At 51.4% G+C, this 16,234-nt stretch overlaps 5 protein-coding genes across 5 annotated transcripts; all 5 read right to left on the bottom strand.

The window, feature by feature from the left end:
* Positions 1-54: 54 nt before the first annotated feature.
* ALT_1629 (heme-dependent oxidative N-demethylase family protein) lies at positions 55-2,280 on the bottom strand (the record flags this gene model as incomplete). Its single annotated transcript, XM_033562351.2, has 6 exons — positions 55-285; positions 349-1,019; positions 1,078-1,207; positions 1,256-1,383; positions 1,904-2,138; positions 2,215-2,280. 6 exons carry the CDS (start codon positions 2,278-2,280, stop codon positions 55-57), a joined length of 1,461 nt encoding a protein of 486 aa, XP_033418242.2.
* A 738-nt stretch (positions 2,281-3,018) lies between these two features.
* On the bottom strand, positions 3,019-6,001 carry ALT_1628 (putative DUF221 domain protein; the record flags this gene model as incomplete). The annotated part of the gene is made up of 3 exons (XM_033562353.2): positions 3,019-5,256; positions 5,313-5,861; positions 5,915-6,001. The coding sequence occupies 3 exons, from the start codon at positions 5,999-6,001 to the stop codon at positions 3,019-3,021; spliced, it is 2,874 nt and encodes a 957-aa protein (XP_033418244.2).
* A 2,263-nt stretch (positions 6,002-8,264) lies between these two features.
* Positions 8,265-9,536, bottom strand: ALT_1627 (fructose-bisphosphate aldolase FBA1; the record flags this gene model as incomplete). Its single annotated transcript, XM_033562354.2, has 4 exons — positions 8,265-8,825; positions 8,876-9,178; positions 9,243-9,353; positions 9,429-9,536. The coding sequence occupies 4 exons, from the start codon at positions 9,534-9,536 to the stop codon at positions 8,265-8,267; spliced, it is 1,083 nt and encodes a 360-aa protein (XP_033418245.1).
* Positions 9,537-10,827: 1,291 nt separating this feature from the next.
* ALT_1626 (putative ubiquitin C-terminal hydrolase) lies at positions 10,828-12,777 on the bottom strand (the record flags this gene model as incomplete). The annotated part of the gene is made up of 1 exon (XM_033562355.2): positions 10,828-12,777. The coding sequence occupies one exon, from the start codon at positions 12,775-12,777 to the stop codon at positions 10,828-10,830; it is 1,950 nt and encodes a 649-aa protein (XP_033418246.2).
* Positions 12,778-14,109: 1,332 nt separating this feature from the next.
* Positions 14,110-15,757, bottom strand: lys1 (saccharopine dehydrogenase (NAD+, L-lysine-forming); the record flags this gene model as incomplete). Its single annotated transcript, XM_033562356.2, has 9 exons — positions 14,110-14,395; positions 14,465-14,612; positions 14,666-14,762; positions 14,816-14,991; positions 15,050-15,076; positions 15,136-15,376; positions 15,439-15,455; positions 15,520-15,600; positions 15,697-15,757. The coding sequence occupies 9 exons, from the start codon at positions 15,755-15,757 to the stop codon at positions 14,110-14,112; spliced, it is 1,134 nt and encodes a 377-aa protein (XP_033418247.2).
* Positions 15,758-16,234: the final 477 nt, after the last annotated feature.

Here is a 16,234-nt window from a genome sequence, read left to right as displayed (position 1 = left end):
TAGATAGTCCTAGTCGTCCTGAACAGCAAATCCTAAAAATGCATAGACCATCAATCAACTACGTAGAAAGTGCTTGACGGCCTCGCCCCATACAGAACCCCGTTTGTACCAATGCATCCCGGGCACGTTGCCCGCCTTCAACCCATCAATCGCAGTCGCCAGCTCCTCGCCCAGCCCTTCCTCCTTGATCGTCTGCAGCGGATACGTATACGTATGGAACGCAAAGACCAGCGCCTTGCTCCGGGGCAGCCGATGCAGCGTCTGCCGCTCACACCGGAGAACCGTCTACCTCAGCATAAGCATTAGCCCAAGGACAAACCCCTGTAGTTGCAGGGAGAATGAACCCACCGAATCAACATCCAACATCCCCGGCTCAATCTCCTCGTTTCCAGCCGCAGCAGAGCCATGCACGCCCCCAAACGCAGCAAACAGCCCCGTCTCCGTCGTAACACTCCAGTTCACTCTCGCCACGACCTTCCCCACCTCCACTCGCGCAAAGAACCGGTCCATGCTCCGCTCCAGCTTCTCCTTGTACCCAGGGACCGGGTCATGGATGGCAGCAAGCCGCAACCCGAGTTTCGTGCGCGTGTCGAACCCAGAGGGGAAGTACGCGGTGTACGCGGCTAGGAAATATCTCTCCTCTCCTTCGGTGCCCTGCGTCTTCTCAGGCAAGAGGATAAGGAATTCCTCGTCAACTGTCTGGCCTAGGATCTCTAGAGCCTTGAGGATAGACTGATCCTCCATGTCTATGGGGTACGTCTTTCCCAAGACCTTATTCTCTAGCACCACCGACTTGGTCCCCGAAAGGGAAAACATCGTCGGATACCGCGTGGGCAGATACGTCCCCATGATGAAGCCGTACAACTCGCCCACTGCGCGGCGGATCCGCGGATCGGTGTCGTCGTGCACGCCGTGCACGACGTCGGGGTACTCCTTTAGCAGAGAGCCGCGCAGCGCCATCCGCTCTTTGTAGGTCTTGTCCATGGGGATTAGCTCTGAGATCGGGATGGTGGAGAGGGCTGACTCGTTAGTTTCTAGAGCTTACAGACTGGATGGGTTACTGGGACTGGGGCATACCCATCGTCAAGTGGTATTTTGGCTTGAAGGGGCGGAGGGCCAGTGGTTCGGTGGTCTCCCAGTTGAAGTTGAGGAGGGGGGTGATGGGGGGGTATCCCTCTTCCAGAGGTTCATGTTTGGAAGGGATGGTCTGGTGGTGTTAGTGGTTGGGTTGATATGAGAGGATGGGAAGACGTACCTGGACCTTGATCTTGCGATAGTATGCGAATGCGAATGTCAATGTGCAAATCCCCAGGATTAGGAATGAGATGATGGATGGGCTTCGTTCGAGATAGAGTCTCCATGACTCGAGGTACTGGAATCGAGCTGTAGACATGACCGTTTAACGAGGGATGTGACTCGCCTCGTACCTCGGACATGTCCACGATGCATCCATAGTTATATATTGTATAGGAATGAGTCAAGAGGGGATATGATATCAGCTCGGCCTGTGCCATGATTGGCGCGGGGAACCGCGGAGTAACGCCGACTCGACGCAATCACCGAACGAATCATTATGAATGATAGTCTTGTGTTATCATATCAAGGTTTGGAGACATTGAGTCGGTAGGCTAATAGTGCATTAGCTGGGCTCATAGAGCACCGCGCATGATCAGGTAGAGGTATACATACAGTACAAATACAAACAACCGCCTCCGTAGACAACCGACGACAAGAACAATAAACATATGGGTATCAATAGAGATGCACAAATCAACATCAGAAACAAACAGCAGCATGCGACGACGATGATGAATCAACCACAGCGAGTCAAACAACAAGCCTGGCCATCACCCATCCGTATCCGTCACCACCCTCTCTCTCCTCTTCACCTCCACCTGCTCACCCACTTCCCCAGCACCCGCAGTATTAACAGCCGGTGCAAGCCCAAACACCCTCCTCGGCACCTCACTCCTCTCACTAACATTCACATTCAAACTCGGCGCCCGAGGCCGCTGCATCCCTCTCGCCCGGCCGCCGACGACGGGGAACTCGTACGCCCCCATCCGCCAGATATACAGCAGCACGTCGAAGACGATCAGCGCCGCCCATGGGAATATCGTAATGATGCCGAGGAAGACCTGAGCCGGCCACACATTAGCATTAGCATTACATTCACTCAGCGCAGTTTGCAGGGACGGAGTGAGGGAGACGTACGAAGATCCGAGCGACCCAGCTCTCGACGTAGATTAGGTCTGGGGGGAGGATGGAGTACCACGCCATGGCTTTTCTTAGATTTCTCTGATGTAGTTGTTCTTCGTATGCGGAGGATGCCGTATGTTCAGGCGGGGGAGCATGTGCGGAGGGGAATGCTCAGTAGACGGAGGTTCTGTATAGGGTTGCGACAGAGGTTCAGAGACTCCCCTGCTTATTGCAAAGCATTCGGGAGCGAGTGGTAAGATCTGGCCGATGGGCAGGGGTGAGGGGAGTCGATGCGGAGCTCGAGGACTCGGCTTGGTGCGGAGGCGTACGATATCGTTGGACCGGGGTCAGGAGTCCAGCGACAGTGACATGAATAATGTCAAAGTGAGGCTTTGAAAAGCATGCTTATTGAAGAGAACTGCCGACTGTGCAAGTAGGAGAAAGGCTGCCCTGGTTTGATTCAGGAGAGAGGAAGCAAACTACTTCGTAAGTAAGGAGAGCTCCCTTATCAGGCACCGGAAGCTGACTTCGCCTCCGTCGGCCCAATCGGGAAAATCGTAAGCAATACATCAAAGTGACATGTTACATTACACCAGGAGAGCTCCACGACTAAGTTTATTGATCGTATCCAGAAATATATAGCTAATTTCTACAGGTATATCAAGTCAAAATAATAAATCAAATGTCATCCAATGTGATATAGGCGTAAAGTTCGTTAACCCGTGTCAAATGTACAGTCAAATCAAATCCCACCGACCAGATCTATGCAAATACCAAGTTTATGACATAGCCAAACCATTCAGCTGTACAAATCGGCAACTACCGCGCAGGACGGTAGTGCTCATACGAGGTGAAGTTGGGATCGTCCTGCTCAACAGGCCCGTATCCTCCAGTCCGCCATCGGCTCAGGGGCGCAGGTGTGATCTCGCTGGTCCCAGGCACCTGCGCCTGGCTTAGAAGCTGCTGAGACTCGCTCGCACTCCGGTGATGGTACAGACCAGTGCCCATCGCCGCACTCTCCTCACGCGAGAGCGGAGGGCGGAAGGCAGGGTGGATATCGTTCGCAATTGGGTCGTAGCCTTCGGGCATTTTCAGTCCAGAGAGCGAAGGCAGCGACGGCGTAGGCGATGACGCGCGCGATGTGGACGGTGACCATTCGGCCAGGTGGCTTCGCGGCGTATGGGACCGCTCGGTCATCAGATCCTCGGGGCGGCCATAGATGCCCCCACCAAACTCGTCACGGAAGTCTGGACGATCTTTGAAATACGAGAAATCGAGATGATTTTCGGGAACAACCTCGAAGGGTGCCGATGGGCCGGCGTCCATGGCCTTGCCCGGTTGAGTTGTCGACATGGGATCCATTGCAATGTCCGAGTATTCTCCTTGGACGTCCGAGGAGCCCAGTCGACCGCGATAGATTTGTTTGAGTGCTTCGGCAGCCTTGGCGTGCACCATCGGGGTGATCAGAGGCTTGTACAGGGCGGGATGGCCGAACTTGGAGCTGAGCCGGTCAGACCCTTTCTTGCCCGACTTGTCGACAGCAAACGCCTCCGCATCGGTCAGGTTCGCTCGGTTGTAGTACTTGATCTCGTCGTCGAATGTCTTCATGCAGTAGAACTTGAATGCCAGCATCAGGAACGGCAGCGGAACCACACAGTAGACCATGGTCCAGGTGCCCTTGGTCTTGGCCACCAGTGCAATGATTACATTGGAGAGGATGGTCGCAAAGACCAGCCGGTTGAACAGGGCGCGCCAGAACTGGCCGCCCGATTCTGTCTTCGTCACAAACACATAGAGCAACAGATACTTCTTCAACATCGCATCCAATCCGAAATACAACGCAGTGACGGGAAGTACGATGGGCTGCAGCGTCGCGAAACACAACGCAACGGTCGAATAGAAGAGAAAGTAATTGTAGTAGCTCGCATAATCAAACGGCGGAGGCGCGGTCCATTCAATGGCCTGCCGGGGCGTGGGCGCGAGAAAGGTCTTGGCGAACCAAACCCAGAATAGAGTGACCAGCTGCACGAGGTCGATGGCCGCTCCGAGATTGCGCTGCAGCAACCAGGTCACCCAGAAAGGAGACACTTGGCACAAGGCGCTCATGACCTTCTGGTAGAAAGCGCCATCCTTGATCGCTTGCCAGGCGTCCTCGTCGTGGTTCTTCGCGTCGACGACAGCGGCCACAAATGTCCACGCGGCCGAGAAGAGCGAGAAGACAATGAGGTTATTGAAAACGAAGAACGAGTACAGATGACTCAGGACGTGGCCTTCTCGCGAGGTTTTGGTTACGTCACCCGCCTTGATGGACAAGCGACGGAAAATGATCGGTAGAAGGAGGTAAACCAGGGAGGTGATTGCCGGCGAGAGGATACCCTGGACTGCGGCCCAGACTTCTGGGTTCGCACTGAGCGACGTCTGAAAAGCAGGCCAGACCAGGCCCAGGTTGGACAAGTTGGACAAGAAGATGGCGATCATGGCGTTAGGAGCGATCCATACAACGGTCAACAAAGTAGTCCAGATGAAGTTCATGAACCGTTTCCACTTTCTTGCCTGTTTGGATAACGGCAAATTCTCCCAGATGAGATCGTTTGGTCGAGGTGCCAGCTGGATCGTGGTTCCCTTGGGGTGTTTCTTTCGCGCGGTATAGGCGACGGCATGTGCATGCTCAATCATATCCCAGCTGACAAAACCGAACGGCATGGCGTTGCGCTTGTCGATGGAGGCTCGAACATGACGGATCTCTTCTTCCAGACGCTGGATGCGGTCGGTGAGGTAATCAATGGCATCTACCTTGCAATCCGGATGATTGCCTCTTTGCTTCTTGGAAGGACGCATAGTCGGTCGCTTGGCAGGTAGCTGGTCGGGCCGCTTGAAATATTTCGCCAGAACGGACTCCAGTTGGCGCACGGTTTCCTCATGCTCCTTGATCAACACGGGGAGATCCTTGACGTTTCGGCCGATGGAGGCCCGAGGGAGAGCAGCTGTGGGATTGAATTCATCCACAAGGCGCATAAGGGCTTCGTCCGAACGTGCCTCGTTGGGAATATCCGTAATCTACAACCGTCAGGAATGGATGTCACCATCGCTGCTTGGCCGGGGGGGGAACACACCATCAAGGTTCGAGCGTGCAGACTGCGCTGATAGTCCGAGCTCTGGAAATACTTTCTCCGCAAAGCTGTTACGGCCTTGTAATTCCTCCAAAGAAAGTAGGCAATGATGATGTCGAAGGCCCAGGCACAAATGACTTGACTCCAAATCGCCTCCGTTGTGACATAAAGCGGGGTCATGGTCGCAAACGCCGACAACGATGAGATCCCAGAACCGTTACTCTTGGTGAGATTAACCGGAATCATCACGCCGCAGCCGATGATACTCAAAATAATGAAGATATTGCGACACATCTTGGTGAAGCGCAGGAAGACAGTCGCATCGAGGCCGATGCATTCCACCAGCTCGGGCTCTCGCGTGCGCAGAACGGGTCTCATCCAGGCGAAGAAGCCCTTGCCCACTGGGGGCGGCGTATGTCTGCGATCCGCATGTTTGACTTTGGGCGCATATACAAGGGTGTGACGAGGACGAAAGACGGAGAAGAGGAGGGCGAGGAGGATGGAGATACCGGCGGAGGCGCCTAGCGAAGCCCACACGGCATTGACTTGAAACTATCGAACATGGTTTAGCGATTGCAGAATTGAGACGGATTCAGAGTACTTACAGCCGACTTGAAAGGGTCTTGAATAAGCTTGAGAAACTGCTCAGCGCCCGACGGATCGTCACGCTGTCGCAGAGCGAAGTGGTCCATGGTATCTAGAATCTACTGCGGCATGGACGAGAGAGCGTGAGGGATTCGCCAGAGGATTCAGAGGACAGAAGTATATGGCAGATAACGAATGACTATATGATAGAAAAAGGAGAACGCATAGCACGTAAAAAGAAGACGGGAAAGAGTCAGGAAAGCGAAGATAAAAAAGATTGAAACGAACGGATTAATGACTAGGAATGGCGCGGAGAACAACGCAAGACAGTAGTGACAAGAGGACAAGACCGCCCGCATGTGGGTTCGGTGGAGGCGGGTCTGGAACAGGGATTAGATAGGCTAGGTAGAGACTAAACATCAATGGAATGGATTCATGGTTAATGCATGTCTAAGATGAGATATAACTGTACAAAGCAGATACAGATTACCATGGAGATAGATACCTTGGAGATAATTGATTGCTCAGGTACCTGCTGATCTACAGGTACATAGTATTGAGACCGTCAACTGACCTTTTGGTCTATACTCGTGATTTCTCATCTATATCCATCGGTACCTGATGACCGTACGTAATCAGATGCTTTCCCTGGTTGATGAACAGTCGGTAGCTGGTACATTCTATTATCACCCAGATTGAGATGCACAACCTTGGTTGTTACATCAGCCATGCTGCGCCAACCCACCGGGACATTTTCATGTTTATTCTTCAACCCAGTGTACTTCCGTGGACAAAAAGAAATAAGAAGGCGGATGGAAGAGGCAAGCCCAAAGGGAAGAATTGATGGAACAAAAAAGAGATGCCACTCCACAGTCAATGATCGACCACTATGATTGGACACTATTGCACTTTTAGCCGACTGCTATTTTCGCCCACGAATCACCGTTTGCCACTAGTGTCGAGTCTGGAACATTACCTCTTGGGTCGTAGTATTCTCACACGCAAAGTCAGCTAGCTAGGTATGACTTTTATCCTTCCATGGCCTTTTCAGGCCAAATTCTGAGACAACTGGAAAGGTCCGGTGGAGCCGTCTATCCACATACAGCCCTATACCGGGTTTGATTGGTACTCATCCTCAAGTTGTCCAGGTAAGGTAAGTTGGCAGTATTTTAGCACCCTCCTGAGAATACACAGGTCTTCAGTAGGGTACAAGAATAGAGCGGAAGCAAAAACTACCTAAGCGACGGTCTCTGTCATGGTCACATTACCATGCAATAGTCAGACTTGCAGCTCTAGTAAAGCCTTAGAGCGATCTTTCTCGGTCTCCTCCGAGGTTAGCGTGGTAAAGTACAAAAGTTCTCCGTAGACCAATGATAATAATTGCTCAGTTGAGCCCTGCATCGAGTTTGGTATGCCTCGCTGCCGGTGAGGTTGAAATTACATCCAGGTACGGAGTACTCCGTATACTCATAGATCCAGCTCTGATCTATCTACCAGGTAAAGAGGGCCGCAGCATGGACGCTGAATTGCAAGCTCGCGACTCGCCACTGACGTACTAGACTAGACCTCCTCCCTTGGCATGCAAACAAGAACGACTGTCGATCTGTCGATCTGCCTTTTGACCGTTATGCTCGTATTCACTGAAGCACCTCTCTAGAGCGGAGCCCTAATGAAGAAGTAGGAAGCCCTAGGGCTTGAACTCCCTGTCGATACCTCTAGTTCTTTCTGAATGCACGCTTAGTCGATCCCACGCAGCTATGTCAGCTTTAGCGAATACCAAGCGGAGGGAAACACTGTAAGAAGCTATATTGCTTCTTCAGATATATATATCCTGTTCCGTTCCGAAAGTAATAGCATTGGAATCCAATCACAAGCCAAACTAGAGATGAAGACCACTATTGGATAAATAGGAAGCCATGTACTCTTGCCGAGGTATTCTTCAAGACGACGTTCTTAAGTCTCCCTTCTATAAAACGTAGCATATAGTCTAAGTTCCGAACCTGAAACGCAGAAGAAACCAAGAGGCACCGACTATTGTCATACCTAATTTGTGAAGCAACGTCAGCTATGTGGATGATTTGAACATCCCATTGCGTAGCGCTTACTTCTCTCACCATTGGCCCTTTCTATCGTGGATTCTACAGGTTAAGACGCTCGTACGAATGTTACATCACTCGATTAGGGACTAACGTCGTCCTTGTTCGTCATAACGTGCGCGCACTACATCTATGCGTTCGACTTGAAATACAAGGGACAATGATATTTCTTAGATCCATTCATTTGCTCATTTTATGTACTGGTATCTGGAAGATAAAATAGAAATTTCGGTTTTCCGAATTCAAAGGTAGAAGATCGTCCAAGTCAAGACCTTTACAGCTGGCCAGCAGTGTTGAAGTCCTCCAGAGCAACCTGCACACGCTTGCTCATGGTCTTCTCACCCTCACGAACCCACACACGGGGATCAAAGTACTTCTTGTTGGGCTTGTCCTCGCCGTCGGGGTTGCCGACAGGGCTCATGAGGTAGTCCTTCTTGTTGAGAACGTAGTCACGGACACCGGACATGTAGGCGTACTGCATATCGGTGTCGAGGTTGACCTTGACGACACCGTAGCTGATGGCCTCCTTGTACTCCTCCTTGCTGGAACCAGAGCCACCGTGGAAGACGAAGTAGACGGGCTTGTCCTTCTTGGAGCCGATCTTCTCCTTGACGTAGGCCTGGTGCTTCTTCAGCAGCTCGGGGTGCAGACGGACGTTGCCGGGCTTGTAGACACCGTGGACATTACCGAAACCAGCGGCAATGGAGAAGTAGGGGCTGATGGGGGCGAGAGCGTTGTGGATGGCCAGGATGTCCTCGGGCTGAGTGTACAGGGAGTTGTTGTCGACGTCCTCGTTGTTGACACCGTCCTCCTCACCACCAGTGATACCGATTTCCTGAAGAGGCATTAGCTTACGCACACGACGCCAGATGAAAGAGAGCTTACCATCTCGAGCCACTGCTTCATGGGGGCAGCACGCTTCAGGTACTTGGCGGTGGTTTCAATGTTGTAGTCAACGGGCTCCTCAGACAGATCGATCATGTGGCTGGAGAAGAGGGGCTCGCCGTGCTGCTTGAAGTAGCGCTCATCCTCGTCGAGCATGCCGTCGAGCCAAGGAAGCAGCTTCTTGGCGCAGTGGTCGGTGTGGAGGACGACGGGAACGCCGTAGGCGGGAGCAATGCTGCGGATGTAGTGGGCAGCGGCGATGGAACCAGCGATGGAGGCCTTCTGGCCATCGTTGCTGACACCCTGCAATGGATTAGCTCTATCGTGATATTGAGGAACGGCTACAAGGGGATACGCAGTCTCATACCTTTCCGGCAAAGTAGGCAGCACCACCCTGAGAGATCTGGAGAACGATGGGGCAGTTCTGGTCGCGAGCGGCCTCAAGGCAAGAGACGACGGTGGAGGAAGAGGTGACGTTCTGTATTCAGCTGTTAGTATATCCAGTTTATGCACCCGAGCCAGTTGCGCAAGCTATAACAGTGAATAAACTTACAATGGCGGGAATAGCAAAGTTCTTCTCCTGAGCGTACTCGAAGAGACGGAGGACGTCATCACCGACGATGACGCCGGACTTGCGGGAAAGCTTCTCGAGGATACCCATTGTGACTATGGTTTGGATGCGACTAAACTGTCTGGTTTGGATCGAGTTGATGAGATTGAAAAGGGAGAGAAGATCTGGACGGGAGACGGGATAGATAAGTAATTAGATCACGAAACAACAAAACTTTTTTAGTACTCTTCTAATTCAATGAAGATCACCGAAGAGCTTTACCGGACGACGAATACGGTGGCAGTTAAATAAGTAGCACACAAGGGAGGGGCAGTGAGGCACTAATGGAGGGGCAGCAAGCAGTGGGATGCCTTGAAGAACTCACCGGGTGGTGGGGAATTGATGTAGTCAGTATGATTTCAGTTTGCCTGAAGACCGGTTCTCCTGATGATGTGGTAAGTACAGAGGTAAGAAGAAGAGAAGGAGGGAAAAAAGGGAAAAGGGACGAATGATATAATAATAACCATACTAGAGTCCCTTACTCCCTTTGCTATGAATAATAAGAATCCTGGAGCTATCCTGCACCAGCAGCTCTCTCTATGACTGGTGGGGTTTATTGGTCCTAGAGGGGGCCATGACGCCCGCTTGGCCTCAGGCTTGCTTCCTGACCCGAAAATCCCCGCGTCCATCACATGACATCATCGCCCGCGTCATGGACTTGAAGCTCTCTCTACTCACGCCACATGTCAAATGGATGAAGCTGTGCTTGCATGTAAAAGGATCAACTAACACTAAAGATCAAGGAGAGCATATTGTCAGAAGAAGGATCGAAACTTGTATCCTGTCAATTGAGCGCGGTTTTCACTTGTACAGTATCACAGCCGGGTCGTCGAACTCTCGGTTCGCTGCGAAAATAAATACCCATCTCTCCGTGTTTCTTTCGTGCCTCTATACATTCTCGGCGAAAGCGGCGGGGAAACTCTCCCCTTAACCGTCAATTACCGTTCCAGTCCATTCCCTTGCTTTCTTTTTCATGGCCCAGACTTCCTGCTATCCGGACAATTGGTTATCATCGGCATCAGCCTTGTGCGACTTTGTATGAAGCGGAGTAGAGATTCCCGACGACCAAGGCCGGCGGCGTCAAGTTTCTTTACTATAGTCTAGCGACAGGAACGAAGCTCAATTCAAAGACTATCAACTTGTTCTATCCTAAGCTTCTATGTCCAGATGATGTCTGACCGAGGAATGTCCCGACGAAGAAACTATGTACGTATGCGATCAATGTCCATATCGTTCTATTTCACACATGTCCCCGCCATATATGCGCTGCACCCAAAATCGACACGAGTCGCGTATGTGCATCCAATCATCTTCTCATCCCTGAAACTTCTGATTGCGACGCCTAAGGCCCGAAAGACCCTTTTTCCATTTCATAAAACAAGAGATAGACTTCTTTCTGCATGCCCAGCACGTCTGAAGTCTTGCATTCCTTGATCTTCTCGTCGGAGATGCGCCACCATCGATCATTCGTCTTTTTGCGACGACGGAGCCGAGAACTTGACAGGGCTGGTGCTTCTGGAGGCGTCCTGGGAGTGGTCCGCTCGCTCATGAAGGATGGCCGTGATCCGGACTTGCTCCAGGCTCCACTATCACTAGCTGGACTCTGAGTTTCAGATCCCGGTGGCGAGAGATTTTGCTTCGAACCTGACGATTTGGTGCGGATACTCTGAAAGGATACACGGGAGCTGGATGTGGTGGGCCGAGCAGACGGCGAGGGAGGCGCATTCAGCTGAGACGCAGGTTGTGAGGAGTCCCTCGCCGACACTGACTGAGAACGATCTGGGGAGGAAAGCGAAGTGCCCGACAGTGATGGTAATGATGTCGAGGAAGAGAGGCTGATTGGGGAGGGTTCTGTCTCGGGGACCCCGCGAGCCGCGAGACGAGGACTCGGTGCAGTAGAGGGATTGACGCTGGTCGCCCGACTTTGCGCGTAGGAACTAAAGACATCCGGAGTAGAGAAAGGCGGGTAGAGGTTGTTACGTCGGAAAGATTCGTAGTGGCCGCTGTTATGACTGCCTTTGTGGCAGACAATGGCCAGCAGCTTGAACCACTTCTGGCTCAATATCCCACCCAAAGGGAGTCTCTCAGGGAAGGACACTTTGGCGGCGTTTTTTGTAGAACTACTGCGATCAAAGATCGAGCGCGAAAGGTGGATTGCTATAATCTTGGGGAAAACAGTGATGCGCATATGGCGAGCAATCTTTCGCTTAGGTGCAAGATCCGATGGAGGAAGGCTGACTCCTTCGGGAGGATTCTCGGGATCTGTAGCGATAGCATGTCGAATCAGCTGGATCTCTTGCTCGAGGCGCTCCCGATCCCTTGTCGAATGAGACCTGCTCATTTCTACCATCTTGGCATCCAGAGCATGTTGTAACCGGCACCTGTCACATCGGAAGTCGTCAATATATTCTGTTTTGAGCAACCCGTCAAAGCAGGAACTGAGGGTGGTCGAGCTCTTCTGAGGGACTTGTAGCGTCAGGTTCACGAACGAAGTCTTGTTCGGCTTGTATTGATAATGGCAGAACTGGCATTCAATCTGCGATTCCATTTGTCCTTCGAAAGGAAAACCGTATTCATTGTCGATCTCTTTCAATTTGTTGTCGATGATTGCCGGGAGGCCCGTTTCGGTTCCATCGTCAATCCGCACTTCGACTTCAGTAGATCCCTTCTCGACAGCACTGCTTTGCACAGATTCCCCGCTTCCTGAGCCTGGCAGCGTCGCAAGAAGACCTTGTGCACGCTGTCGTGCCTTCAACCCGGCATGGTACTCGTCACAAAGACGCTCCGCAACGATCTGAAGAAATTCCTGCGCATCCTGTTGATTGCGGCTAATCCGAGTACGGAACGCGTACTCGAGAGCCTGGATGAAAGCCCGGTTGGTGATGGTCTTCTTGTAGATTGGACGCTCATTCAATCGGTCCAACATCTCTTTCAGAGCTCGCGTGATCGTACCCTGCTGGAGTTCCCGAACCCTCTCGGGCCTCATCCCCCGCGGCGTCTCGTCTGCCTCCGGCAGTGAGTTATATACGTCCGGTCCGTCCAGTTCACGCCGATGTAATTCCCTGATCAGGTAGACACGCAGGTCGCCCAGACCCGCGAGCGCCTGTAGAACCGAGTTGATGAAGCAGTCGTTCGCCGGGTTCGACAGCCCCACAATGCTTTTCTTGCGGTTACCATCGTTCGAGTCGTCGCCGTCGATTGTGTAATTCGGTCCGAAGACGTAGAAGAGGGCCACGGCGGCGAGGGATGCTCCGGCTGCGTATGCGGCGATGGTCGTCGACTTTTCCTGCATAGCTACGTTGCCGTTGTGCAGCGAGATGGTTCTATCGGTGCTATTGGTTGAGAATGTCCTTCGAAAACGCGAACGACGCCAAGATTATCGCTCCATTGGCGGCACGCGGGGGAGGTGAGGTTCGACTCTGACTGGGAGGCGAGCCACTCCGAAGGCCAATGGCGAACCTAACGGCAGGACAAGAAGGTCGATGAGTTTTCTTTCAACTCCTGTAATTCAATACCTTTTGGAAATGATGGTATTCAGAGTGAAGATGACGGTTTCTGGGTGGCGGCTATGGGCGGATAATTGTCCGTCAGATAAGTTTTTCCCCATACACAGCGTAGCACCCGAGGATGTGGATTGTGGAGAGGAATCCGAATAATGGGGTTGAAGGCGAGAAGGGGCACTCACGCATGCTTATAAACTGCTTAAATAATCGTTCATGTCCTCGGAACATTTGAATGACAGAGTGACTTGCATAAATGAATATCCAGGCAACAATATAAGGGAATGCTGGAATCTGATCAATCTTCCGTCGTCTTCGCTCTTCGCTCTTCACTGCCGAGTCCGTCCGGAGAACCTGCCACACCAAGCGACCGTCAACAGCGTCTGAAACCCCCACATTGGAGACTAAGTCCGCATGATGACTACAAAATAGGAGCAGGGTTCAAGGATACCATGGCTTCCGGTGCTCCAGGAGTTCGTGGACCAATATGAGATCATCAGGGTCAGTTGAGTGGTGTTGATCTGCAGGACCATAGTGCCCCTGAGCAAATGGTAAGGAGATCATCGTCAATAGGGCCTGATGATCACATACGCAATCCTAATAATTGTCCACTTGTCAGACTCCATCAGCCGGATTGGAGATGTTCAAAGAATAAATGTTGTAACTCGAGTGTAGTTGGGGTGGTGATGGTGTCCCTTTTGATAGTGCTTGATCTAAGCCTCTCAGAGACATGGCATGATCGAAACGTGACTTTGGATTAAAAGGCGCAAGTCAAGCAGATTAACAGTTTCTCATCGACATAATCGACATATCCGGGCATTTTAGTTGACAATAGAGCAGGGATATCATCTACTTAGAATGACTTGGCTTCCCTTCATCGTCTGACTGACTGGATATAGAAGACTCAATTCTCAAAATCGCTAGAACACAAGTCGTTTTGTCTCAACAAAGACTTTTCATTGATTCATTCTATTGTAGTAGTCTTTCTAAACAGAGATTCATGACACACTACTGCATATACAAAGTCATCGCTTCCTCCAAGAGATCGGGAGAGCGTCCACATTAATCATGTGGCCTGCGTTTGCAGTAACTTACGGCGCGAAGGCCGTGTAGAAAAAGCAAACTTAAGCGCGCATCGAATCGGGCAAGGTAGCAACCTTCTCGTTGAACAAGTCCTCGGCTTGCTTCCAGACGCGAGCACTCTTTCTGTCCTTGAGTTGCAGTAGGCTCGGCAGCAAGGCTTCGCTGAACATCTCGGAGCTTTCGCGAGGAAGGAGGGAGGGAAGGTGGTCGATGCTGATCACGCTCAGTGGAGGACCCTGGGCCCGTTCGGAAAGGGGAACAGTGACTGTGGGCTTGTCGAAAGTGGTTGTGATGGAATAGACAGGGATAGGATTGTTGGGATTGGTTCTGAGTAAGACAGGATCAGAATGTTAGCGAGGACGTCCTTTCTCATCAAGAGTTCAAAGAGTAACATACGTGTCGGCGCTCACGTCACAAATGACAGACAAGCGGCGGTTGGGAGAAGAGAGAGTTTCGGTGTTGACAAAAGGAGGGATCTTAGCGGAGAGGTAGATGCAGTTGATGAAGATGTCTGCATCCTCCACAATCTCTCTGAAGGGACCACCTAGAAAACCAGATTAGCGCAGGCACGGGCTGCAAGTGAGAATGAAAATATACCCTTCTTGGTCTCTTCCATATCCCACTGGATGATGTCGGACTCAGGAATGCCGACATCCTTGGCCAGCTGAACGGCTCCCTTACCACAGCGTCCAAGCTAGACTTGGTCAGCACAATGAGAAGACCTCAGCTCATCGGGTACACACTCACAGCTCCAATGACAAGCACCTTGGGCGGCCTGCTGGACAGCTTCTTGCCAGACTCCAACGACTCCTTCACAGACTCGATCAACAGGTCCTGGTTTGCGTAGGGAGTCTCGCCAGGAAGGGGCTCGCCCTCAGGATGCGTCAATTGCCAGGCCCAGTTCTTAATGGCCAAAGCAGAACCTGTACATAGCGTGAGCATTTCCCTATATGCGACGCATAGCAAACAGGAATAATTTACCTGCATAACCAGCGGAGTATCCAAAAGCTGAAGTGAAAAGTCAGTCACTAATTCATTCATCCAAAGCAGAAACAATCGTCACTCACCAGCTACTCTGCGTCCAGCGTCATCTGTGAGGAACTCCAAGTCCAAGAGGGTGCCGCCTCCGCGGGGCCACCGGCTGAGAACCTTCTCCCAACCAGCCTGTTGCTTGTAGCAGTGCGCAAAGGAGATGTGAACGTGCTCAAGCGGGAAATCATCTTCGGGAAGCTCCTTCAGACCCAGGATATAGGCATCTTTGGGTGCGTCCTTCACCCATGAACCTTCCTCGACGAGGGGGGCGCCAATCTGTACAACTAGTGCGTGAGAATGTCGTCCGAAGACGGGATCAAGTGCGAGTCTCAAATTACCTGCTCAAACTCCTTATCTGTCACAGAGCCAGTTCTGTTAGCGATTGGGCCTGAGAAGGAATCAGAGGACATTATTCTCACCGTCGAAAATCCGCTGTGTGGAACGCTCCACAGTCACCTCGAAGCCGGCGTCCATAAGGGCCTTGCAGGTAGTCGGGGTCACTACATTTCATACAATTAGCACATGCAATTCGAAGATTCATGGATCGGAAATGCAATGATGAACAGGCATTTTTCTCAAGAGCAAGTAGAACTCACAAGCAGACCGAGCCTCGGCGGGCTTGGTTTCAGCGCGCAACCAGATCTTATTGCTCGACATGACTGTGAAATTCAATTGATGAGTGCTCGAAGAGAATTGACTTTTCTTGAAAAGAACAAAACCGAGATTCAAAATATGGAAAGTGAAATTAGGACGATGACTACTGGAGCTATGACACAGACTCATCCCCTCCAGTGATAGCGGTTGATCCGCTCCGTGGCTGTGACTCAGCGTGGGGTTGAGGGAAGCTACCTAGTTAATTAGCAACGCCTCGGCCGATATCGGATTTTCTTAAGAAGGGGTTGATATACGACAGGGCTTGGGATTGCTTCGTCACGATAATTGTGCTTGTACCTGCTCTAGACGACTTTTTTTATACGTCGAAACATTACTTATCAAGATTGACACATGGAGTTGAAGTATTACTGATTTCCTCAATCAGAATATACTCGCAGACATCGAAGTGATAATTATGTGCTCTTACTATGGATACGCAGGAGTACCAGTTTGCATTATCATTGCTAAGACTGTTAAAGA

This window comes from Aspergillus lentulus (assembly GCF_001445615.1).
Source record: "Aspergillus lentulus DNA, contig: Alt04, strain: IFM 54703, whole genome shotgun sequence".
Classification (NCBI taxonomy): Eukaryota; Fungi; Ascomycota; class Eurotiomycetes; order Eurotiales; family Aspergillaceae; genus Aspergillus; species Aspergillus lentulus.
Note: the sequence above shows the minus strand (reverse complement) of the source record. Positions and strands in the feature narration are given on the sequence as shown.